General features: G+C 32.8%; 2 protein-coding genes across 2 annotated transcripts; both read right to left on the reverse strand.

The window, feature by feature from the left end:
- Nucleotides 1-526: 526 nt before the first annotated feature.
- Nucleotides 527-3276, reverse strand: LOC133193187 (angiopoietin-related protein 7-like). The gene is made up of 3 exons (XM_061329155.1): nt 2899-3276; nt 2182-2321; nt 527-571 (listed from the first exon to the last, which is right to left on the reverse strand). The coding sequence occupies exons 1-3, from the start codon at nt 3206-3208 to the stop codon at nt 527-529; spliced, it is 495 nt and encodes a 164-aa protein (XP_061185139.1). The 5' UTR covers nt 3209-3276.
- A 3628-nt stretch (nt 3277-6904) lies between these two features.
- On the reverse strand, nt 6905-24365 carry LOC133193188 (bifunctional dihydrofolate reductase-thymidylate synthase-like). Its single transcript, XM_061329156.1, has 12 exons — nt 24227-24365; nt 23721-23770; nt 22618-22723; nt 20513-20639; nt 20093-20208; nt 17144-17222; nt 11716-11831; nt 10538-10587; nt 9821-9926; nt 9035-9170; nt 8624-8736; nt 6905-6974 (listed from the first exon to the last, which is right to left on the reverse strand). Exons 1-12 carry the CDS (start codon nt 24307-24309, stop codon nt 6905-6907), a joined length of 1152 nt encoding a protein of 383 aa, XP_061185140.1. The 5' UTR covers nt 24310-24365.
- Nucleotides 24366-26009: the final 1644 nt, after the last annotated feature.

Consider the following 26009-nt stretch of genomic DNA (forward strand, 5'->3'; position numbering starts at 1 on the left):
CAATTCGTTACGAAAGCTCGTTAAGTTACACTTAGAAAAATAACTAAATATCTTAACAATAATATAATTATTAAATCCTTAAAATATCGTTTACTTTAGACTTTAAACATATGAGATATGATAGAAAGAAGGCGCCCGTACTTTATTTACATTGGAAAAACGACGCTCCCAAGACAGAGGACTCGGATTGTGATGGTCACCATGCTCATTCTTGGAAAGAATTAATTTTCCTTATCCATCAATCCTATTGCCGAGGTTTGGCCACTTCTGACAAATGGACTGTTATTGTTGTAAAAAATAACTTGTATGGTAAGAAATATAAGATTCGGAAAAATCTTTTAGCTTCTGTGAACAGAACGCTTCGGAGCATGTCATGTGACCGCCTGTATCACGTGATTCACGCATGGGCAAAACGGTGGCAGAGGCACATTTAAATCGGAAAGGACTAATTTAAAAATTAATGAACACTAAAATCTAATTTCACTTCTTTTATGGAAGTTATTCAATTAGTTGGCGAACTTTTTGATCACCCCTCGTAACCCATTAACATACCGTCAAAAAGATATACATACTGCAAAAAACATAAATTATACATACCGTCAAAAACATAAACATGCTGGAAATAATAAACATACTGTCAAACACGTATAAACTTTCAAAAACATATCAGAATATTATACATGTACATACTATTATAAATATATATGCGTACTGTCAAAAACATATGCAATAAAAACATATGCATACTGTCAAAAACAAATTATACTGACAGAAACAAATAAATACTGATAAAAGATGTCCATGCTATCAAAAGCAAATGCATACCTTTCAAAAACATTAACATGCCGTCAAAAACGTTAACATACTGTCAAAAACATATACATATTGAAAAAAAAAATTAGACATTTTGAAAAAACATACACATACTGACAAAAATATAATCGTTTACTGAAAAAAAAAAATACACACCGTTTAAAAAAAAGGCAGGCTGACACAAGCATATACATATACTGATAAAAACATATAGATACTGACAAAAACAAATATAATTTATACAGATAGAAACATTTATTACATTACTGACAAAAACATACATATACTGATAAAAACAAATTCCGACAAATATATATATATATACATATATTGTTAAAAAACATATACATACTTATAAAACAAGAGGCCCATGGGCCACATCGCTCACCTGAGTAACTTTGGCCATGCTGTTCTTTACCAGATTCCCCCCCCCCCTTGTAATATCTATTGTGGCCCCGCCTTACCCCCGGGGGTCATGATTTGAACAATTTAGAATCTGCACTACCCCAGGATGCTTCCACATAAGTTTCAGCTTTTCTGGCCAAGTGGTTCTTGAGAAGAACATTTTAAAAGATTTTTCCCATATATTTCAATGTAAAACTTGGATTCCCTAACGTGGCCCCGCCCTTCCACCGGGGATCATGATTTGAAAAATTTAGAATCTACACTACCCCAGGATGCTTCCATTGATATAAGTTTCAGCTTTTCTGGCCTTCTTGAGAAGAAGATTTTTAAAGATTTTCCTATGTAAAATTTAAATTCCCTACTGTGGCCCCGCCCTACCCCCGGGGATCATGATTTAGAATCTACACTAAGTTGAAAATGTGAAAAATTTACAAACGGATGGACAGCTAGACAGACGGACGGATGACAGACAACGGGTGATCAGAAAAGCTACTTGAGCTTTCAGCTCAGGTGAGCTAAAAACAAAATACATACTGACAGAAGATATACATACTGACAAAATCATATACACACTAAAACATATACATATTGACAAAAACAAACATACGCATACTGACAAAAGCGTACATATCAGGCCCGTAGGAAGCAATTTCAGTTGGGGGGGGGGGGGCACAGTCATATATTTTCAGTTGAGGGGGCACTGTTAACCAAAAATTCCTTGACAAGCAAAAAAAAAAAAAAAAAAAAAAAAAACAAGGTCATCAGACGTTTTCATTGAGGGGGCACAAGCATATAGTAGCAATGTTTTCTACAGTAATCTATATATCAGCAAAATTATTGGGGGGGGGGGGGGCGCGGCCCCCCGTGCCCCCCCCCGGTTCCTACGGCCATGCATATACTGACAAAAACATAAATATACTGACAAAAACATATACATGTACATACAGCTAAAACCATACATACCGTCCATCCCCCACCAGCAGTTTCCATATCACAGAGGACTCTTAGGGACCGTTTACTGGCCCCCCAGGGATAAATGGAATACACACCGGTAAAACATCCCTTGTTGTATAATTCCAAGCAATCAAATGCCATCCCTGTTGCTATGCATCAGAAATATTGTAGTTTTGAGAAAATATTTTAGATCAGTGTCATTTTTTTAGTTTCCTTAGTAGCTTAAAAACATTTCTATTTGAATGGAAAAAATAACCTTTTCTTAATATTTGAAAAGAAAAATCAAAATTTTATTGATAATAATGATAAAGATTGAGAAAAGATCAATAAAGATTATTAAAGATTATTAAAGATCATTAAAGATCAATATTCTCTGCTGTCATACCAGTATTGGATATGTGTTACACGATTTATGCAATTTTGGATCTTACGTACAAAGTTTTGGCATGGAGTTTCCCAGATGCTAAATCAATTTATGCACATTTCCCCATTTTCAATCAACAAAAGCAAATGCCGATTCTAAAGGATATAGGAGCAGTCTTAACAACATAATAAAATCAGGCAAGATATATAAATATTTTTAGATAATATTTGCAGGATTTAGATAATTGAATTTAAATTAATTGTTCTGGTATTCTTAAGATGGAACCAGGGGCTGCTTTCTACAGATGTTCACCAATATATTTTTATTTAACATTAATACACATATAAATAAAGCTAAGTTACCCGTAAAAATGTCGCATGTAATTTTCAGTAGTCGTTTTTCAATGGTGATTTGATCCTTTTTAATATTATCCATGGTTTCATCGAATGAAATAGTAAAACTGTTTAAATTGTCTTCGACCATCTGTAAGCGTTTGTTAAAGTCATCAAGCTTCATCTTGGTAGGATAAGTCTTCAATTTTACTTTCAATTTAGCTTTTTCTTTTTCCCGATTACTTATTTCTCCCACGGACAGATTTTTGTGAATTTCCATACTCTTATAACATCCCTTTAATTTATCATTTAGCATTTTATTTTCGTCCTCCAAGATCATGTTCCTTGTTTTCAAAATCTTGAATTCCTCTGTTATATCGCCAAGCTTCTTCAAAATATTGTCAGTTGCGTTTTCACTATTTATAGCTTCGCTTTCAAAGTTACAAGATATTCTCAAAAAACAGAGTAATGAATATATCAACCGTGTACTCCACATGGCAGTTGTATTGTCTTATCCAAAAACTAGAATATTTTTGGCTGGTTAAAATGAACGTTTATATTATAAAGGATTGACTATGCAAATTGTATGCAAATTTACACGTAAATAGTATATTTAAAAATAATTGAGATATTTGCTATGTAGGTCATTTTTTGATATTTGTAAAAGTACATTAACTTGAATGAAACTTAACAAAAAGAGAATATACGCTATCACTATTATTCGTTGGATGGAAATGTCAGAAGTTGATGCGAGGTTAATGACATGGGAAAATTAATAAGTTCCATCTCTCTCTCTCTCTCTCTCTGTGTGTATGTGTGTGTGTGTGTGTGTGTTTAAATTATTTGTTACAACAAACAAGGAGTTGATAGGTGAAGGTGACAAAAGAATGCTCAATAGACACCAGAGAGAAATTTTCTATTTTAGTTCAATCAAGAATATAAAAAATTCCAACTAAAATATAAAACATCACTCATTTATTTTAGTTCAATTCATTTGGAATATTTTGCATTCAATGTATATAATTCTTTTTTCACAAAAGTATTTAGAGTTTATATTTCTAGTGTCATATCACAGATAAAATCTTTCTTAAGCCTTAAGCTACTATTCTCTCAGGAAAAAGAACAATAATATAAAATTATACGTTAATCTACGACACAATGTTAATTAGTCATACTAAATTTATATTTTAGAAAATTATTTTTTGCTAAATATTTATGCAATTGCAATTTTATTGCAAATCATATAATGCTTAGAACTTTTATTGTACTTGTTAAAACCAATAAAATTATGCAATTGTACACGTATATCCCCGGATTCTTTACTTTTACTATTAGAATTTTTCCTTAACTAATTACTGTATTTTTTTTATATAAACAATATCAAACAACAAATCGGACAAAGGAAAGCAAGGTCGTGTGAATTTCGTGAAAGGCAATTTAGATTCTGGATTTGAATTTCGCAATAACGATAAAAATGGATAATGGCGAGCGTTCGTGTGCGATACGAAGGATATGTGGGCGTTTCAGCATGAATTTTTCCAAACTTCAGCTATTTTGCAATGACAAGCATCTAATTATAATTGAGATCTAACTTTACCTATGATGTAACTGAGTTCTTTATATTTTTTGTCAGAACAGCACGTATTTTTTCAAATGATTTTGAAAAAAAATTATATTGCTCGATGCAAAAAATACATGTACTTTTTACGATTTTCTCTGGCTTTTACGAGAGGCTTGTTTTCATTTTACGATAATAATACAAGTCACTGTTGCAAAAATGATTTCAAATTCCATAATGTCGCAAAATTGACTGATCGTAGTAAAAAAAAATTGCTTATTATTGGGAATAGCATCATTTTTCTTTAGCAGGGTTTAAATGTGATATAATCGTACGTCGTGTGTTCTCCATATTGTACAGTATACGTATGTTAAGGCCTAACGTTTCAAACACCAATATCAATCGACGCTGACCACGACTTTTTGCAATCTCTACACAGTTATCGTTCCCGCTACGCTCCACTTATACATGTACCTCTGTTAACGTCTAAAAAGTAGTACGAAAAACGGAGACACGTGACCTTTAAGGACATACGCAACGTAGTTTGAACTTTATTGTCTTTTTCCCTGGAGTTGAAGAGTTCCAATACTTAAAGGAACTGTGTGCTGCATTTTAATGTCTATATATTCTGTTGTACACTTCTTCTTAAACAAGTTTGGATAAACAAAACATCTAGAATATATGTTTAGTAATTTTCATATATTTTTCTTTGAATTATGCAAGAATTTTCATCAATTGATATCTTTTTAAAACCCCTGGTAATGCGTGCTGATTTTTTGTCTATGAACATCTGATGGCACTATAATCTTAAATTAAGAATATCTGGAAAAATTATCAGTAGGTAAGGTTCGTTGCGTATGTCCTTAAATGTATCACAGGAAGATTGACAAGCTTTTTACCTTTACGTTTCTTAATCTTTGTTAATGCTGCCTGTTGTTTGTCTTTTTAAAAGAAATGTTGATATTTGTCGGCAATGTATTTTAAATTTTCCACGTTCTCCATATCCGTCGACATTAGTGATGTAATATCCAGCCGATAAATAATCCCTAGTAAGATGCGGTGATACAGATATATCTTTTTTTTTTCTAATTTTTATAAATAAAATTTATTTTAAAATCTAAAGCTTAGATATATTACTTTTAAATTTATAACTAATGATGCAATAGGTCAAAGTAAGTTTTGCCAAGAATTTTGACATTTAGACGTTGACAGAGATGTTGTAGGTAGGGTTGCGTAATACGCCCTCTGGTGAGAGATAGGACTTTCTGTACAAAAAGAAACATTCGCCTTTACATTGTAATAATCAAGATATGTTAAATAATAAATAAATGATATTTAAAACTTTACAGTTGTAATCATAGTGTTTGTTCAAAAATAAATTACCTACAAATTGTCATTTATTGTGAAAATGAGTTTATTTCGAAGTCAAAATTGGCCACACACAAAATGTTTGTGCTATGTTTACCTTTTCTTATTCATTCACATAACTATACACGTACTTGAATTCATTAAATTAAATGTTAAACTATGAAGTCCTAAACAGTACTGTGGTCTTATATTTCTATTTACATTCTTTGACCGGATTTTTTTTTTGGCCTATTATTATTATTTTTTGAGACTTTTGAACTGTTTCTGATTGCTGGACCGAAACGGATAGTACTCTTCAATTATACACAATCAAGTAGGAGGTGGTTGTTTCTTCTAAGGTCAGTACATTACGTTCATATCTAGCTAAACAGAAGTGACAATTAAAACATTTGTAAGATTGTCCTTAAGTCAAGCCTTGTAGGATGGGCTTAAGATGTGTTTGCTCATGGATCAAAGGTTTGTGAAATTGGTCATTTAGACAAGTATTTTGTAAAGATGTACAGTTACCAACTCCTCCCAAGAAATCATACTTAACACATCTATTATCATAACCCATTGGATATATTGCTCATTGTTAATTATACATGTATATATGTTAAGCAGTATGTCTACCTTTATGTCCATAAAGCCTTAAACTGTTAAAATAGATCGATATAATGCATCTTCAATGTATGACCAGCTTGAAGATGCATTATATATCTCGGTACTTCTTTTAATGCCTTATGTCTTAAACGGATTCGGGGGAACTGGCCTTAAAACTTTGAATTTTTAAATCAAAAGAGAATATTATTTCAAGGTTTGAAAGTCAACAGCAATGAAGATATTTCTGTTACGTACAGCAATCAAATGACGTCCAATATTGAATTGATTTTGCAAAGAAATAATTTTAAAAATAAAATATTTTTTATGAAAAAATAGAGAAATTCTTTCAACCCTATGCCCTTTCAAAAAATAGGTACACTTCTTCCAAGACCAAATCAAATTATTTGATTAAAGGGACACTCAGTCGAAATAACTTGACGATCACGACAAGCAAAGTTCAATCTAAAGGGAAAAAAAAACACGATTTTCCTTTCCCGTTATAAATTTTCGACAAACAAATTTAATTTGTTACAACTTTAATCTTTCATAAACTTTAAACTGATATTTTACACCGCCTTCTTCGTGCACATCTGATAAACTGAAACGAAAAAAAATACACCTTTATATTTTTATAAACTTCATCGTTGTTTTAAACAAATAATATATAATTGTAGCCTCAAGGTTGACCAAAAAAAAAAAAAAATGGAAAGAAAACTTGACAAAATAATATTGTACGTAAGTGCAAAATAGTTCATAGGAGGTGGCTTAGCGATTTACTTGCTGAACTTGCTATTGTCCGAATAGTCAGTAAATAGTTGTTTTATTATACGGAAACCGACTTTACTTTATTTGTATTGTAGAATTACGGAAGCCCATTTAGGACCTATCAAAAATATTTTTGAATTCGATATTACGAATTGTAGAAATTGTTAAAACGAATTTAATTCAATGTAACATTTTTATGCCCCCGGATCGAAAGATCCCGGGGGTATATTGTTTTTGTCCTGTCTGTCTGTTTGTCCGTTTATCTGTTTGTCTGTCTGTCTGTTGTCAACTTTAACCTTGCCCATAACTTTTGATTGGTTGGAGTTATGACTTTCATATTTCAAATGTGTATTCCTTGTGACAAGACCTTTCATTGGGTACCATCATATTTGACCTTTTGACCTTGACCTTGGAGTTTGACCCACTTTTGCAAAATTTTATGAGACTTTAGCCTTGGCCATAACTTCTGAACAGTTGGTGTTTGGGGTTTCAACTTCACATGTGTATTCCTTGTGACAAGACCTTCCTCTGGATATCAACCTCTTTGACCCTTTGACCTTGACCTAGGAGTTTGACCTACGTTTGAAAAACTTTAACCTTGGCCATAACTTTTGAATGGTTGATGCTAGGGCTTTCATTCTTCACATATGTAATCCTTGTGACATCACCTTCCTTTGGATACCAACCACTTTGACCCTTTGACCTTGACATAGGAGTTTGACCTACTTTTGAAAAACTTTAACCTTGGCCATAATTTTTGAATGGTTGGTGCTAGGGCTTTCATACTTCACATATGTATTCCTTGTGACAAGACCTTCCTTTGGATACCAACAACTTTGACCTTGACCTTGATGTTTTACTTACTTTTAAAAACTTTAACCTTCACCAGAACTTTTGAACAGCTATGGGTTTCAAAATTGACATTTTTTTATCTTTTGGCCTGGATTTTGACTTGCATTTGAGACACTTTAACCTTCGCCATAAGCTGTCATACGGGGGCATCAGTGTTTAACAAACACATCTTGTTTTAATTGTTATAACGAATTAAATCTGTTATAATATATTTCTTGAATTCGTTTTAATGAATTCAAAAAATTGTTATAAGGAATTCATAAATATTTTTTGATAAGTCCTAAATGGGCTTACGTTTAGAAGTAAGTAAGTAAATGGTTTATTATAGTGACATGTGTTATGTACTATTACAAAAACTGTCAACAAATATACATATAATAGGAATTTCAACACCCGGCCCATCGGGCCTATATGTCACTTTTAACAATATAACATTCAATAAGAATACTGTGATATTACGCATTGCGTTTATTATAAATAATAAACTGTCTGTAAGTATATGCTGAGTATATGAATTTTCCTATTACTCTCGTTCAAAACATAAAAAAAAATGTTAACATTATTAATTAAATATTATTAATTACAGCCAAAATCTGAAGCTTGTTTGCAAAATCCTATATGACATAATACCTTATCTCTTTATATAGTTCTTCATCAAAGTATGGAAAGAATGTATCGGCAGGAAACTCCTCTAATACTTCTGTTAAATAGATCCTTTTACAAAAAGGACTTTCTATTGCCTCCTAAAACAGGCAATGATAATTCTATAAATTAACATACGATAAATGCATACCGTAAAATTAGTTTTTTTTTTCTTTTACTGTATTTATTTTCACGCTCTCGGATTTTTACATGAGAAGAAGCCATAAAAAAACCCCAGCAAACCAAAACAATGATTTCTAAGAGAAACTTAAAATTTTGTAATAAAGGACCATGAACTTCATTTTTTCCCTAAATCATTATAGTAAAGACATGGTGTACACAGAGACGTGAAGAAAACAAATAAAATATATTAAATACACTAAAAGGTAAATGGTAAACCTCATAAACTTTTTGGCCACCCAATATCCAGACTACATCAAAGAGTTCTCTGTTTTCCGGACTGAGGCAGAACTGTACCGCTTCATCCAACGAGGACACAGTTTTATGAACATCCGGGTCTTTCTGCAGAGATTCCCTCCAAAGAAATTTTAAATTTTTTTGGTATTACCCCGCGAAAACCATTGTTGCCCGAAGCGAAGCCGAGGTCAACAATGGTTTTCAAGGGAAAGTAATTTCACATGCTACCCATAAAAATCACGCAATATACCTTTATTTTGTTATTCTTAATGTATATTTACAATGCATTTAAAGAAAAATGTCATGGTGAACCGTACACGCAAACAATTTCCGCACTTAACCATTTTTATACTATTAAACGTCGTCATGCATTTTCAACCGTTGCGATATAGTGTTACCGGGAGAGCGTGGTTTATTCGCTCGGTAAGGGTAATAGTACTTTTTAACAAATGTTTTTAAACCAATCAAATTTGACTACTTAACATGAAAGTATAACAATCAGACATATTACTGTACGTGTACATAAATTGGCGTATTCAAAATTTAGCGCAATCACTGGGTATGGAGTTGTTGGCGTAATCATGAATTAGCGCTACACATGTCCATGCCGTGTACTGTATTTATAAATAACTTCTTAGCGGTATTTGTAAATTAGCGCATCGTTGTCTGCGCCAAAGCCGCTAAAATATGAAGCCCGCTTTTTAAGTACACATACAGTATATTGACCACAATCGTTTTCGAAATAAGCTACATAAAAATAAATTCTACCCAGCTTTTCTGGTTATCACAATGTTAAACACGTTTTTCCTTTTTCTTTGTTCGTCTCCTGTGCCTTCCCAAGTTTTTCTTCCTTGAATATTGACGCATTTTTTACCTGCAATGAACAAAGCAGCGTCTCAATGATGATTTTTTTTTTCAAATTGAAGGCGCTGAGGGGGAAGGGGATAGGGGTATATTAGGTAAAATTCTTATACGTTTAAATTTGTTAAGAGGGTCTAGTTTTTCATAGTTGTGTAAATCGGAAAAATGCAAAGCTAGACCATGCAGACGATTCTACATGGAACAGAAGGCAGACGAGCAATATTTATTTGTGAAACACTGATGCCCCCGAGTGCCAGCTCATTGCCAACGTTATAATAAAAGTTCTTTACGAATGAATTCGAATCTGTCACAGGGGATGTACTTGTGAAATATGAAAGCTCCAACTTTAACCGTTCAAATGTTGTGGACAAGGTTAAAGTTTTTTTTTCAAAATTAATTGAAATTTCAAGGTCATGAGATCATAAATGTTGGTCCCCAAAAAAGGTCTTTTCACAAGGAATACACCTGTGAAATATGATAACTTTTGCACTACCGTTCTAAAGTTATGGCCAAGCTTATTGTTAAAGTTTATAAAAGGGGACAGACAGACTAAAAACTATATTCCCCCAACACTACAATTAATTAGGGGGTGTAATAAGGGGGATGTAGTAGAATTTGTTTTACCTGCAAAGGCTACCCGTGAGGTCAGTTCCATATAATAATCGTAATCTTTTCTGAAAGAAAGAAAGAAGTGGCAAAATGAAAAGAAACTTTAATTTGTAAAAAAAAAATGTAATATAAATAAAAGACATTTGATATCTAGAACAACAGCCATATTGATTCAGGACTCATTCCAAAGGTGTATTTGAACTTACTACAAATAAGTTAAATTTTAACGATAAAGTACAATGATTTTAATCATTGTGATAACTTTTGAACGCAAAATAATGAATCCCGCATCGAGCAAAACAATAATGATTGAAAATAATTGCAAAGCATGGGATTTATTTTGTAGATATTTGCACAATTTGAATTTAAAAGAATTTCTCAAAATATTCTTTTAGCAGCTGATACAATATATAGTACACTTCATTTCTATTTGAAAAATGTTTTACCTAACTACATGTACATTAATTTTACTAGGACTAGAGACATTTTAACGAGAACTATTAGGATTATATACAGAATCTGTGACACGGATTTTAAAGGGCACAGGATTTAAGCCACGAAGCGTAACAGGCATTGTTAAAAATGTTTTCTGGTCTTTATACCAACGAATTGTCCCCACGTATGGATGTGTTTAATAGCTATCTGCCTGGCTACTTTTATTTTAGCGTACAACAGAGGACCGAAATGACAAGTTATATTTGAATTAGCTTTAGATTAATTATAAATTAGATTTATATAATTAGATTGATTTATCTTTATACAATCTTTAGAGTTATAAGTATATATACGTAGTTTTATTGGTGTTTTGACTGGCTTGTCTAGTTATTAGTTCTTTATTTAATGTCAAAAATTAAATAATATTGCATTTGCTTTTGTTGTTAGGGTGCTCTGAATTCTTATTACTTTCATTGTCTTATGATCAACAGGATGTAATTTATTTAAATACAATAATGATGAAGCTACCATGGCCGTAGTAATTAGAAACGATTCCTTGGCTGTTTTAGATACATGGCCAGGTTATAGACTATGCCGCTAATGCAAAGATCGATCGAAATTTTGTGTATAGGTCTGGAAGTTTAATCTTCGTTCAAAGTACAGTAGGGACACATAACATTGAATATATACTTCCTCCTTGAAATTAAAAAATACCCCCCCCCCAAAAAAAAAGAGAAGGGATAGGCACATCATCTTACTTGAGCGGACGCCAAGGCAGCTTTCCTTTGTATCCAACACCTCTTCCTCGGCACATGGCAGCCATTACGTAAAATCCAGGTTGTTCCATCTCGTTCTTGACTCGAACACTGGTTAATTAAAAGTTTAATATACATGAATTCATAGTATCTGAAGACTAAGATACGTCATTCTTGCCCGTTTGATGGTCTTTAGTTTTACCTCTTTCTAGTTTATATAAATCAATTACAGAAGTTACATTGTATGATCAATGACCAAGCGATCGAAGACAAGCTTCTATCGACATTACGAAAGGAAATACATATACAAGAGACCTTTGGGCCACAACTCTCACCTGAGTAAAATTGCTCGAGCGGTAAGCTGAATAAATTGTGCGTAAAATTATCAAGCAAAAAAAAAAAAAAACAAAACAAAAAAAAAAAAAACAAGTATAGTCAGTTTTTCCTTATAATTACATTTTACATGATTCGTGATTCAATAAAAAATATTCTTGTTCAATAATAAGTACTCTCAGCAAGCCACTCTCTTTTGTATTTCTAAGCAACACACAAGAAAGCAAGCTAATGCGATGTGCTGAGCAAATCGCATTATTGGGTAATAAAGCTATTACCTTTTTGTAGTTTTATCTCGAACAAAGTCATTTGAAAATGTAAACATTGTAAACGCTTTGTTGCAGTGACCAAGGATTATGGTTAAGACAAACATTGTAATACTGTTTGTACTCTTTGTATTAAGAGTAAGCTTTTATAATCCAAAGCACTTGGGGTATGGATCTACCATTTCCATTTTTTAACAGCTAAGCGCAGCGCAAAAGCGCTTAGTGGCAGCCTACAGCTACTTCCCACCCCGTCCAGCGCCACTATAAGCAGGTTAGATAACTCTACTGAGTCTTTCAAAAATAAATGCAACTGGAAATCACAGACCCTCTTTCGACTATTTTAGTGCAGAGTTACGTGAGGTTCTAATAACAGGTGTCAATTAGTAAGGTAGAGATTAACCTTCATATGTACAAATAGTGGATAAGGGCGGTTCTTATCTCTGTACAATGTATATTCATTGTATTAAAAATAAGTGTCGGCACACACCACTTGTTTAACATTTAGCTAACAATTGCTGCAGTGAAAATCCGAAGTAAATAACGATCAGTACTGATACAAATACCATAAACGCATCATTATACAATGTAATGTGGTGATTTGGTAAGTTCATGTACATACGTATTTAAAACTCAGAAGGGATTTAAATGAGTTTTGAACTCAAATACGAATTTAAACATTAAGTAGAAAATTTTGCATAAAAGTTTACAGGCGCGTAGCCAGAATAGAAATGATGTGTACGCAGAGAACGGCAGGGGGTTAGGTGGGGGGGGGGTCTTGAGCCCCCCCCCCCCTTCAGTGTTTAAGGGCTCTGATCAGGAACGTAATATAACTTTTGCCAGCCAGGAAAAAATTACAACTTTAAAAATTTTGTCAAGCAAGTACGAAAAAGGAAGATTGTCAAAATTCGAAGTCCTATTTCTTGTGTGTGTGTGTGTGTGTGTGTGTGTGTGTGTGTTTGTTGAAGGGCCCCTTCGTCTATTTTCGTCTATTTTACGTTAAATGAAATTTATTGAGAGAAAATATATCAATGTCATATCAATGTCATACAGCTATGTTAATACATATAAATGAAGAGTTGAGCTGGGGGACCTACCAGTCTTCTCCTCTTTCTCGATGAGGGTAGATCAATTCATCATTTTTTCGAAAGAAATGTAACAAAATAATGCTGTCTATTACTAAAATCTAGTCCAGAATTTTTGTTTTATGCTTATTTTTTCAAAATGCGTTAAATGTCTCCATGGTAAAAAATATTGATGTACACTCTTAACGCACTTTGAAAATTTTTTTCAAAGTCCGTTGATTTTGTCCTAAATTTAACGCATTTTGAAAAAAAAAATCCAAAGTGGGGAGAGGGGGGGGGGGAGGTGTGTCCATCTTTCACCAAAATACCATGATTTAACAATGCTGCAACGAACAGTGGGGGGTCCACCCTTTCAATGTACATTTTTTCAATAGTAAAAGGTTAGGTTTTGGGAATAAATAGTGGGGAGGCTCCCCTGATACTACGTGCCTGCTGGTGAGGGCCCAGAAGCTCCGGAGTTTTACCAAATATTTCATTCATTTTCTTGAAATATAAAAATTATGCCATTTAGTTTTGTTTAGGAAATAAAAGACATAGTAATATTTATTGTTTTAACGAAAATTAATATTCCATGGAAACTTATTGTACATATAATTGAGGCTAAAATTTAACCGATATATTAATTGGTATCAAATAATCATTCTTAACGTTTAAAAACACGTATACAAAATTTTAATTATGAACAAAAAAATATCGTATTGTAAATCATACTTAGTCTAGTAGATCATAGCATTCAACGATGTGGCTGAAATTTATTAAATAAAAGGGAAAGTTCCCATTCGTTGGTGTCATCCTAAAATATCACGCCCGAGTTTTATTTATCTAATTTTCTTAAAAATACATATATTGTCTTCTTTATAGTCAATATATATGATATCTGAAATTTTTATCTACATTTTCTCGGCAAGTGTATGTTCTTTGAAAGTCTTTTTTTTTCTCACGACCCCCAACATGGACGTCGACGGATTGGGAATTTTTTAAATCGACATTCCAAAACCACAAAAAGGCTGTTTGGGACCGTTGAAAGGTAAATAAAGTATTAAGAATAGGAGTAACATATATTGCAATTTATCTGATACAATTCTTAAAGCGGAGGAAAGCATAAAATACAAGAAATAATAGCCGAAGCGAGCGACAAAAAAGTGGCGGCGTAAATCGAAGGTTTTTACAACGCTTGGATCTGTAGCTCTCTGCTTTATCTGTCCGAATTTTCTCAAGCAGAGAGCTACAGTTCTGCATCTAATCTGCTTAAACACATCAAGAGGACTAAATAAGAACAAAATTATGCAATGTTGTATATCTTATAGATTTACGAGATAAATATCATTATTACTAGTATCTTTTCAAAACTAAAACTAGATACCTAGGAGCAAAAGAGATGCACTTTTATTCATATTTATATTATTGCATTTAGTTCGTTTGCTTAATATTCAGAGGCAGGGGAGACAATTTTAAAAGCAATAATTCATTTTCAGTATATAATATATAACCCCCCATCTTTCCCAGTTTCGGAAGAAGCACCCTCATCATAACCATGCACCTTAAATCATCGGCTTTTTACCTACAGCAAAAAGATTTTCAAAGAATTAATGCATTTTCATTAAATTATCAATAGAACCCCGCCCTTAAACCAGAACTTCTGACCCTCTGGCCATGATATTTACAATTTTGGAAGACACAACCTTGCTCATTACATCATAACTACAATTAGTTTGTTTGCTTTATGTCCAGAAACAGAGGAGATTTTCAAAGCATTAATTTTTTTCACCATATAATCAATACCCCCCCCCCCCCATTTTGAATCCCTGAATCTGGGGTCATACATTTCACATTTATGAAAGAGGCACCCTTATTCATCGTAACTATGCACTTAGCTTAATACTCAGGAACAGAGAAGAAACTTTTTAAAGAATTAATGCATTTTCAATGTATAATCAGTAGAGTCCCAACTTAACACCAGAACCCATGACCCAGGGGCCATGAAATTTCACAATTTTGGAAGAAGCACTCTTGCTCATCATAACTATTTAATTAGTTCATCTGCTTACACATGTAATACCCAGGAGCAGAGGAGAAGATTTTTAAAGAAATATAGCATTTTATCTATACAATTTATTATCAACAAAGACCCGCCCTAGCACCAGAATCCCTGAATTTCACAATTTTGGTAGAGGTCTCAATGCCAGTTTGACTGCTTGATGTCCAGGAGTCAAAAAGTGTTTTTAAAGATTGCATTAATTTTGATGGTTTAAGCCCCATCCCTCAGCTGTGAATTTCACAATTTTTACTCCCCTTCACCCATAGATGCTATAAGCCAAAACTGGTTGAAATTGGTTTAATGGTTTCAGAGAAGAAGCTGAAAATGTTTAAATCTTAATGCATAACGTACGAAGACAGACAAAAACAGTAACAGGTCACCTGCGTAAACTCAGGGGACCCGATAATTCATCTACTATGATAATTGATCATGATTCAGAGATAAAAGGATAGGAATGTTTTATCACCAAACGAAGAAGACAAACGTAATATTCCTATTCCCCAAATTTATACATGTATATACCAACAAGTTTCTGTCCATCAAAAAGGACTGCAGAACCTTGACCATAGGCATGTGTTTCCTAGTTTTATTGACATCACCATTTAGGCATACAGCCAGGATAACAAATAAAATGAAAGGAAACAGAAAACTAAATTGAACAAAAACAAAGCGGACACAGCATCAAGACAAATTCACACAAAATGCTCTATATGTGAAAGGGTTTACTCAGGATCAGAGCTAAGAATATTGTCCAGTTTTAAGCAGAGTCTTTCTCCATCACAAGGAAGATATTTCTGTTAAATAAAGGAGACATTTCTGAATACATAAAATATTTGTCCCATAAAAACCCCAATCTGAACTATCAAAGTGACTGCAGTAAAGTGTCTCATTTCAATTTTAAACCTTCTTACAAGATCGATCTTTTATTTTTCCCATAGGTTTAATATTAGATACTTGGTCTATGGTAAAACAATATACCAGACCTGTTTACCTATATTGTTGTCTCTCAGTATTTTTTTATTAGATTTGTCAGTGAGATTTGGCATTTGCCAGTAAATATTTCACTTTCCATCGATTGTACATATATTACTAGAGAACAACTACGATTCTGATTACCACAACTGTCATTTTTTAAACCACCGCGTTTTGGAAACCCGACGTCACTTAAGCGTTTGAAATCTTTTCTTTATTACAGTGATTAAAAAACGTCAAACTGAGACAAATCATAACGAAAAATAACTGCTAAAATTTCCGTATTTTCATAGTGGCAAAACGTGAGACGTGTTTTGGACTTAAAATCCGTACAAAATACGGGGAAATCGTAAGAGTAAACAGGTCTGATATACACATTTAAGGTAAGAAAAAAAATAAGTTATCTTAGATTGCAGATACTCAAAACAAATTTTAAAAAATAAAATATAGAAATAGGATCATTTTTTTATCAAAAATTATAAAAAAAAAAATTATACACAGAAAACCTTTATACAGTATACTGTATTCAGGGCTATCATTCCTCTTTGCTATTGTTTTTTAACATGTATACACCAAAGTGGCACAATGAAAAGGAAAACTGTTTTCACTGCTTTTAAAGCAAACTATGTTACACTATACATTTTAAATTCGTATTAATAAAATAAAAGTTAGTATAATGTAACATAAATAAGTACCATCAAAAATTTTCTTATGCCTACATGTAGCTCATAAAGACTTCAAATTTGTATCTTTTCATATACTTCAAATACAAAGTCTATATTCTTCTCTGTCATTCTTTCTTTTGGCAAATCTTCACAGCTTAAAAGAAATAAAAATAGTAAAAAGAACTGTCTATACCTCACTCACTGTGTTGAAACATCTACAAAAATAGTTGTGAGATGCAGTTTACAGTGTGTTTTGCATTGCTATTAAAACAAAGGCAACACAAAGTGGTGCATCTCCTCACAAAAGAGTATATTGATCCCAATAAAAACTTATGATTTCCATTACACACAAACTCACCCACCCACTTAGACACTCATAAGCGCATCACTGTATTCCATCCAACTTCATTGCGAGGGGATAATTAAACTACTAAAATCAGCTTAGAAGACCTATCTACATGAAAGAGTCATCACTATGACATTTCAGGACTTCCTGACATGTTAATCATTTCACACTACAATGACCAGAATATTTTTTGGAAAATAAAACAAGAAGTCTGTGAGCAAATGCTCACTAGTAATACCCCCACTCTGATGTGAATATACACTCTCATATTGACATCAAATTCATACAAAAATGAATCCCACCATTATGGCATGCCTAAATAAAGATTGTGCTAAAATCTCAAGCATCTGCGCTGAGTAGTTACTGAGAAAACTTTGACGGAAATTTGGTACGGACAGACACACGGATAAACAGGAAGTTGACATCTGATTCAAACAAAAGTGTATCCCGCCATATGGCATGCCTAAACAAAGATTGTGATAAAATTTCAAGCAACCGTGATGAGTAGTTGCTGAGAAAACTGCGATAATAATTTGTTATGAATGGTACAGACAGATGCACGGATAATAAGGCTGCCACGATTAACCAAAATATCGGTTTACCATGATTCAAAGTCTTCCAGTTTGATTAAGTACGTTTTTCCTGGATTTCTATTCGATTCAGACTAACATTCACTGTTGTAAGGTGCATTCTGATTGGTTAATCGGAAGAAATAATGGCAAATCATTTTATAGTAAACAAAAACATGAAAACTGCGAAGAAGTCGGTGGAGGACTACTTCCATTTTCTACAGAAAGATGTCACAGATGATAAGTGCATTTAGGCAATACCCATCAGCCACGCAATTCTGAATTTAGAGGACCTGACTCAGAGCTGCAAATTTTCTTATTTCTTTTAAATATTGACATCGTTTTGAATGTGAAATTAATTATGGAAGTATGTTACGACAGCAATGTGTTTCAACGTTCTGATATTGTAGTGGTGAGTCAAAAATTTAAATAAACACATCAGGGATCCAATCATAATTTCTGTTGTGGCAAAATAGCTTTTGTAAGCAAATCACCAATACTTAAATGTTTAGCATATGCGATCATGGAAGTTTTGTTTGAAAGATTTGTTTGCATGTTTCCTCTATTAAAACTAATGACCAGTATTTTTATAATTTGAATTTCAGACATCTGATTCTTGGTTCATACCTTGTAATTAATTAGAAAATTATAGGTATTTCCTTTGTTTTCTTGGCTTTACATTCCATATTATCTTAATAAATCTAATAAAAGTGTGTTTCATTATTTATTTTGAAATATCAAACATTACAGATTTTATACAAAAATCAAAAAAGGTTCTATTTCTATTTATTTATTCGAAATTTGAGGTTTTTGTTTGAACTGAATCGATTCGAAAATTTTCTGATTTGTGGCAGCCCTAACGGATAAATAGGAAGTTGACATCAGATTCGAACATAAATGAATCACCATATGACATGCTAAACAAAGATTGTACTAAAATTTCAAGCATCTGTGATGAGTAGTTGCTGAGAAAACTGCGACGAAAATTTGTTACATACAGATGCACGGATAAACAGAAAGTTGACAATGGATTAAAACAAAAATGAATCCCACCATATGGCATGCCTAAATAAAGATTGTGCTAAAATTTCAAGCATCTGTGATGAGTAGTTGCTGAGAAAGCTGTGATGAAAATTTGTTACGGACAGATGCAAGGATAAACAGGAAGTTGACATCGGATTCAAACAAAAATGAATCCCATCAGATTCAAGCATCTGTGATGAGTAGTTGCTGAGAAAACTGTGATGAAAATTTGTTACGGACAGACGCAAGGATAAACAGGAAGTTGACATCGGATTCAAACAAAAATGAATCCCATCATATAGCATGCCTGAACAAAGATTGTACTAAAATTTCAAGCATCTGTGATGAGTAGTTGCTGAGAAAACTGCGACGAAAATTTGTTATGAACAGCCACACGGATACACAGACAGACACACAAGGCTAAAACACTATACCCCCCTCTCCTTTGGAGCGGGGTATAAAAATGATTAAATTTTGCATTTAACTGTTTAAGTTTTTTTTCCCCTGAAGACTGTTCATTTTCTATTACTGTAAACCAACAAATCGATGAACTATTATTTGCAACAACTTTTATTTCGGGTTCGAAAGTTTGAAATTTATCTGCTTCAATCTATTAATGTTCATGTCTGAGAGAACAGTCTACATAAATTGCCCATTACAAGAACTGATTCATGGGGAGAAATATTCAAGAGTAAAAGAAGGTTGCAGAACTCATAGATATTTTTGCACATGAATAAAAGTTGGTATATAGTATCAATCATAACTGCTGACAATTTTCATATTAAAAAATTCAAAATTGAATGGTCATAGAAAATTGGGGCTAAAAAAACCACTGATAAACTGAAAATATTAACACAGGCTCCTACAGACCTATTTGTTCATTAAAAAATCAGATGATGCAAGAATGTTGAAGTTCTTGTCCTGAAATGTAAATCATTTCAGCAGCCTTGCTATAAGGCTTGCATAGAACATATTAATTAAACAAGATCAATGGTAATTTAATCTTGAATATTTAAAGCACTTAAAACTCCTAGCCAGAACTCTAAACTTGGTTATAGACATCCATAAACCATAGTTTATACTCACTTTTCAATCTTTTTGAACACAGTGAGATCGAATTCTGGAAGAAATGTGTCACAGTCAAAATCTGCCAGCACACGGGTCAGGTAAATTCTGCAGGGGTAGTTAGACTCGAAGGCTGCCTAAAAATAACATCAAAGCATGGTATTGAAAACCTATGCACAGTTGAACATCTTATCTCAAAAACCTATATCTTTAATACCATGGCTATGTCAAAGTGATTTGGAAGTCCCAACTACTTATTCTTTTTAAGTATTTTATCCTCGATATCTGGAATCCTTGGATATCTTGGAAGCTTTTTCTCTGTCCCATCGAGTTTGAGATAACGAAGTTTGACTGTAGTTTTATTGATGCTCAATTTAGGAAGTAGTTTTGATTTTTTAAGATGTTTTCTATGTCATTAACTTAAGTTGTCACAAAATTTACTTTATACACAGAGCTCCCTCCAATGATGTGAACACCTTCAACTTTGTCAGCTAGGATGCCATTACCAGTTACCATGGAAACAGCCTCATCCAAACATTTAGCTACATATGTCCCCTCTGGTGCATGGCTATAAAAATATGGTAAATACATACAAAATTTACTGTCCATAGAAAGCATGCATTGTGATCACAAGGCTAAAGAGTTATTATTTTGTTTGCATACATGTATTAATGGTAAACTTGTGAAGAAATAGTAATGCCTTTCATGAATGGGAATGTTGCACAAACCTCTACTGAGAATTTAATGTAAATTTGTATGAAATTATTAATGTTATTCTTTTGCATCTTAATAGATAAATTGAAGTTTTAAATTGGACTGAATCCTTCCAATCTAAACATGATATTAAGGTTAGGTAAAATTAAAATAATGGTTCTCAGGCCAATTTTCTTAAAAACAGATGAGGGCTGGAGGCTTTCTTAAAAACCATTTTATCAGCGATAAATTAGATGTGGGAGGCATTTTTTATTCCAAAATTTTCTATAAAAATAAAGATGAAAATTCTTCCTTCATAATTAAACTGGAGTCATTCTGAAGATATACGTAACATCTCACAAAATTACCAAATATATGCATACTACAAAGTGTCTATGTTGAATGACTGTCAATGTCAACATCTATACCAAATGGCTACTGGAAACAAAAAATCGAATGCAAATCTACGAGTAAATAAGGGCTAAATTTTTTTTTCCCTGGATTGGTCTCCGTACTATAAACTTTTTAGTTGATTGAAAATTTGATAAAATTTGCAATGTGGCTACCTCAAAACAGATGTGCGCAGGCCCGAGAACCATAATTTAAATGTTATCTAACCTAATGTAGGAATGTAATTCTTAGTTATTATGACAAACTTAAACCAACTGCCTGAATTCAGAAAGGTTAATTTCATAATGAAGTCATTGAAACAAGAAAAACATTATAATGACAAAAGTTAATTATGATTGTGACATAAATAAAATATGCAGGGATTGAAATAGTTATCGACTGGCAATTGTAAACTGTTCAAGCTTAGAACCATCTGTGGTCCTAAATCCTAATCATCTATTGTTCAGTCAGGGGCATGATGGAATCAAGTTATTTTTTAAAATAATTTTTTAGGTTACTTCACTTATTTATTACTAAACAAAGAAATAACTCATTTGAGTTAATTCTTAAAACATAGAATGCCTATCAATTTTGCCAAAAAACATCAATATTTTGAGTTTGCAGCTGATTTAAGATGATGTATTTAAGGCTGAGAAAGTTGTAAATATATGTACTTCTTTTAACAGACTCAACAGACTTCATATCTCCTGAGCAGATAGGATGATATTTATCAAAACATCATGATATTTTTCAGGGAAAAATAATTCCATTTCATGAACATTTCAGAGGTCAATTACACAACTTCCGCCAATTTTGCCAACAGTGAGACTAATTTTCCTCAATTCCTTGGATATTACTGTACAATCTCTATGTCTTACAATTTTTGTGCAAAGCTGTAGATTTTTGTGCAAAGGTGTAGATTTTTGTGCAAGAGTTCTAAAGTGAGGTTGGTTAAGGTTGAAATAACTGAAATAAGTTATGATTTGTTGAATTTCAACTTGTTAAATCTTAAAGATAGATTACTTTTACTGTCATGAACCTTTTCCATCTACTTAATAACCCAAGTACAGAATGAATAAAGCTTTTCAGATGCCAGTAGGTTTAAAATAATGAATAATAAAGTGTCAATAACTGGAATAAGTTACTGAAGAAAAGCATAATCAGGGAAAGATAACCCAAAATAATGACATTTAATAACTTAAACAAATTATTTTAAAAATAACTTGTTTCCATGATGCCCTTGACTGTTGTTTGCAAAAACAGACATTTATTACTCTCTTTAAAGGTGGTATTTTGTTATACTTCTTTTAATATATTCATCTAAGGGGACTCTATAGTTGTATAGTTTTTTTCAGAATAAAATGCTCCAGCTCCTCCCCCACCCCTTTCACCTGGTGTCAGAAACACTTCAATGGCCCAGGTTAAGTTAAAAGATGCACATGAGAGAATAAATTAAAACTGACCTCATGGTTGTACTCAAAATAATGTTTATCCTGTTTGGCAGTGGACGGAATTTCTCTGGGATTGAATACCATGTCTTTCTCCCCATCACTACTGCATTCTTTTTATCTAAAATTGTAGGTTAGGAAACTGTCCTGGTATCTTGATCAGATCTACTGTTTGTTTCTGGACTTAAAAATGTTTTCAAAAGAATGACCAGATTTATGTTACATTCTACTACGGTTATTGCAAAGATCAAAGAAATGCCATGGCCATTATTTAAGGAATGTTTTTAAGCTTTGTGTGAGTTATTGGTGCGTAAATCACACAGACTTGGCATATTTCATGAAGAGCGCTATACTCAATGTTTGAATTATTCACTGCCCTATATCGTTACATTTTTATTAACGTCTCTATAGCTCATTGTGACGTCACTTTAGTGCGAGTTTCTCCGTGCATATTTCTATATGCGAGTATACACGAAAATGGCATTCAAATCAATTTCACAGTTGGCTTAGTAGAAAAAGACAGCAAATGTAAATATTCTCCAATAAATCACAAAGACCATCAACAAATTATGAATAATTTTTAATCAGTTTCCTCTTATTTTGACTGCTACTACTAAGAAAAAGACTGAGGCCTTTTTTGATTGTGATGCAATTTTGTAGAAAAAGTTTACTTGGGATTCGTATTACCTCATACTTTTTGTAATGCGTGAAGTGCAAATACAAGAAGTAGCATTCAATTGTGACATAATAAGGCACTTAATGTTGATGTTGACATCTACTTCTCCCTTTCTCTATACAGGCGTTTAAAAATTTGGCATAGCAGAATAGAAATAATTCCCACATCCTCGGAATTGTTGGAGAATATACCCCTCAGTGTTAAGATTTTGTTGGCAAATAAAAACTTCGCCATTCTGGCTCGGTTTTTATTTGCCAACAAAATCTCTTGACTATCAGGTATATTCTCCAACAATTCCTCTGATGCGGTTAATTATTTCTTAAATAACCATGAGCACTGGAATAAAATACAAGAGATTAAGAGTTAGAATTTGCAGCAGATTATTGTCGTTAAAAGAAATATATATATTTTTTATTTGGTTATAACTTCATAACATACATACCTGCATCTTTTGTCTGTGTTGTAATTTTCTTGAAAAATTCCATGTCCTTCCTGCAAAAATAATTCACTCAGAACTTTAAATCAGAAAAGCACAGATAATTCAGTTGGTAGCATGACCATTGAAATCGTTACATGAGACCATGATAATAACCAGTCAGGTAAGCTAAAGAAAACCCTGTGCTATACATTGTATTCAACAATCTCAATCTAAATCACAATTATTGTTGTACTGAATGAGTTTCCATTGTATTCCATTTGTATTGAATGGGTTTCCTTAGAAAACAATTGAGTGTACGCCATATATTCAATGTGGAACGTCATTGATCTGATGTATTGGTTTATACTGCCTTTGTGTTTCTTACAAAGCTAAATGTATAAATCTGTATGTACTAGGTAACCTCTCTGAAAGTGCTATTGCTTGGGTGACGCGACGACTGATCAATGAAGTGAATTGACACTAACAAAGCATTCTAAGTCTGAATATGTTTACAAACACTAATTTCTTACTTCAATCGCCATGGCAATTGTCCGTCTTTCCCTATACCTCTGTTATTACAAGCAGCAACAACTAAATTCAGCTTTGTTGACATTTTTTGCTTTCGATTTTATTTATGGCGGGTATTTACTGTCATTCAGAACTCCTCGCATATTTAGCCCAGTAGCTAAGGGAATCAACTGAGATATGTCTGATTGTATTGTGGTTGATAAGAAAGTCGGAGCAAAACTGAAGAGAAATCCGGAAAGTTTTCTTGATTTAAAACGGGCGGAACTAGGATTTCTCTTCGGGAAAATTGCTTTCAATGCATTTGTCAATCAGATTGATTTATCGAGATGAAAGTTAGTGAACAAAAGTCATTGGGTGATTTGAAATAGGAAAGGTATACCTCAGCAGTGGAGAATCCAGAAAATTGTCCATATATGAAAATACTATTTCGTGGGGGCAAGGGGGGTGGGGGGTAATAAGTTCACATTTTAAGAGATTTTTTTTATCAGCACAAATACTGCGTTACTTTGGGACTAAATTTGGGGTATTTAGGCATAAACCCAAAAAAAAATACAAAACAAAACAAAACAAAACAAAAACAAAAACATAAAAAAAAACCTCAAACAAGGTTTTGCCGGGGGGGGGGGGTAACATATTTTATTATTCTTTATTTTATTTATTTATTATTATTATTTTCAATTTTTCCTTATTTTTATCATTAAAAAAAAACTTTTTTAATTTAATTTTTTTTGGTTAATTACTATAATGGTAATACTATTCATTGGTACAAGCATGCATGAAAGAAACTTTGACGCAGGAAAATTCAACAAAATTTGGATCAACTGCTGTTGGAAGGAAAGTTGTAAAAAGCCCCAAATCAGAAAAAAAATGAGCAAATAAGAATTATTTGGGGAAAAAAAGCTTAATGGCATTCTTATTAATTCTACCGTGCACTGTCGCCACGTTTTTAATGCAAAAAATCAGACATACGTGTATAAGCCATACATAAGTAACAATTAACTACAAAAGAACTAGTACACATGTATGGGTAATGTATTGGAGTATAAAGTTATAGCACTCATGCAACTTGATTTTTGAAGGTTAATTCCTAAAAATACCATTACGTTCAGTTAATCATAATTTTTAAAAAAAATATTATAATGGAGGGATGGCGATCGATATTGCGTCAGTTTTAAAGTTAGATCATACTTTGGGCCATATTCAATTGCCACATATAGGGCTTTGAATATACTTTTATTTAATGAACTCTAAGACTGATTCCACACTCCATTCCTGAAAAAAGAGAAATAAAACGATTGAGTGGTATTTTCTGGATAGAGAACAACTTTACATCGCACCTTTCAATCACCAAATAAATATTACTTACTTATGTGATGTAAGTTATGTCAATTGTATGGCTTAGTATGCCTTTACTGTTTTCAACTGTGTTTGCGGAAGTCTACTATAATCAACTGAAGGCATTCATTCTGTATGGAATCTGTTCTCTCCTTTCAGTAAAATCCACTCTTTTAATAGCTGCAATAGTCCAATCAATAAAATTTCACCTTGATCCTAAAAATTCAAACAAAAATCGGTCACAGGATGAAACTCTGTCATTCAGTAAACTGAAAGGTGACTGAATGACAGAGGTCTGCTATTCAATGACATTTCCAAACCTTTCAGTGCCCATTCACTTGACTGAATGTTGCAGCTTCATCCTGTGAGTATAAATTTCTAAAGGCTTAGACGAGTTCCTTTGTTTATAAAATGTTTTAAATCCCCTTATAATTAGTTCGACAATTGGTC

Source organism: Saccostrea echinata, unplaced genomic scaffold (genome assembly GCF_033153115.1).
Source record: "Saccostrea echinata isolate AGI-Se365-2 ecotype Australia unplaced genomic scaffold, CSIRO_AGI_Sech_v1 ptg000027l, whole genome shotgun sequence".
Classification (NCBI taxonomy): domain Eukaryota; kingdom Metazoa; phylum Mollusca; class Bivalvia; order Ostreida; family Ostreidae; genus Saccostrea; species Saccostrea echinata.

Excerpts from the sequence above, each read along its gene's own strand:
- LOC133193187 (XM_061329155.1), bottom strand. The coding sequence starts at position 3,208 with ATGATCTTGGAGGACGAAAATAAAATGCTAAATGATAAATTAAAGGGA. Across the intron at positions 2,322-2,898 it reads TACATGCGACATTTTTACGG|CAACAGGGATGGCATTTGAT; the intron begins GTAACTTAGCTT and ends TCTGATGCATAG. Across the intron at positions 572-2,181 it reads CTGCTGGTGGGGGATGGACG|TATGTATATCTTTTTGACGG; the intron begins GTATGTATGGTT and ends TGTTTTTTGCAG.
- LOC133193188 (XM_061329156.1), bottom strand. The coding sequence starts at position 24,309 with ATGTCAACAAAGCTGAATTTAGTTGTTGCTGCTTGTAATAACAGAGGT. Across the intron at positions 8,737-9,034 it reads GTGGCCAAAAAGTTTATGAG|GAGGCAATAGAAAGTCCTTT; the intron begins GTTTACCATTTA and ends TGCCTGTTTTAG. Across the intron at positions 6,975-8,623 it reads GAACTATATAAAGAGATAAG|TTTATCAGATGTGCACGAAG; the intron begins GTATTATGTCAT and ends TTTTCGTTTCAG.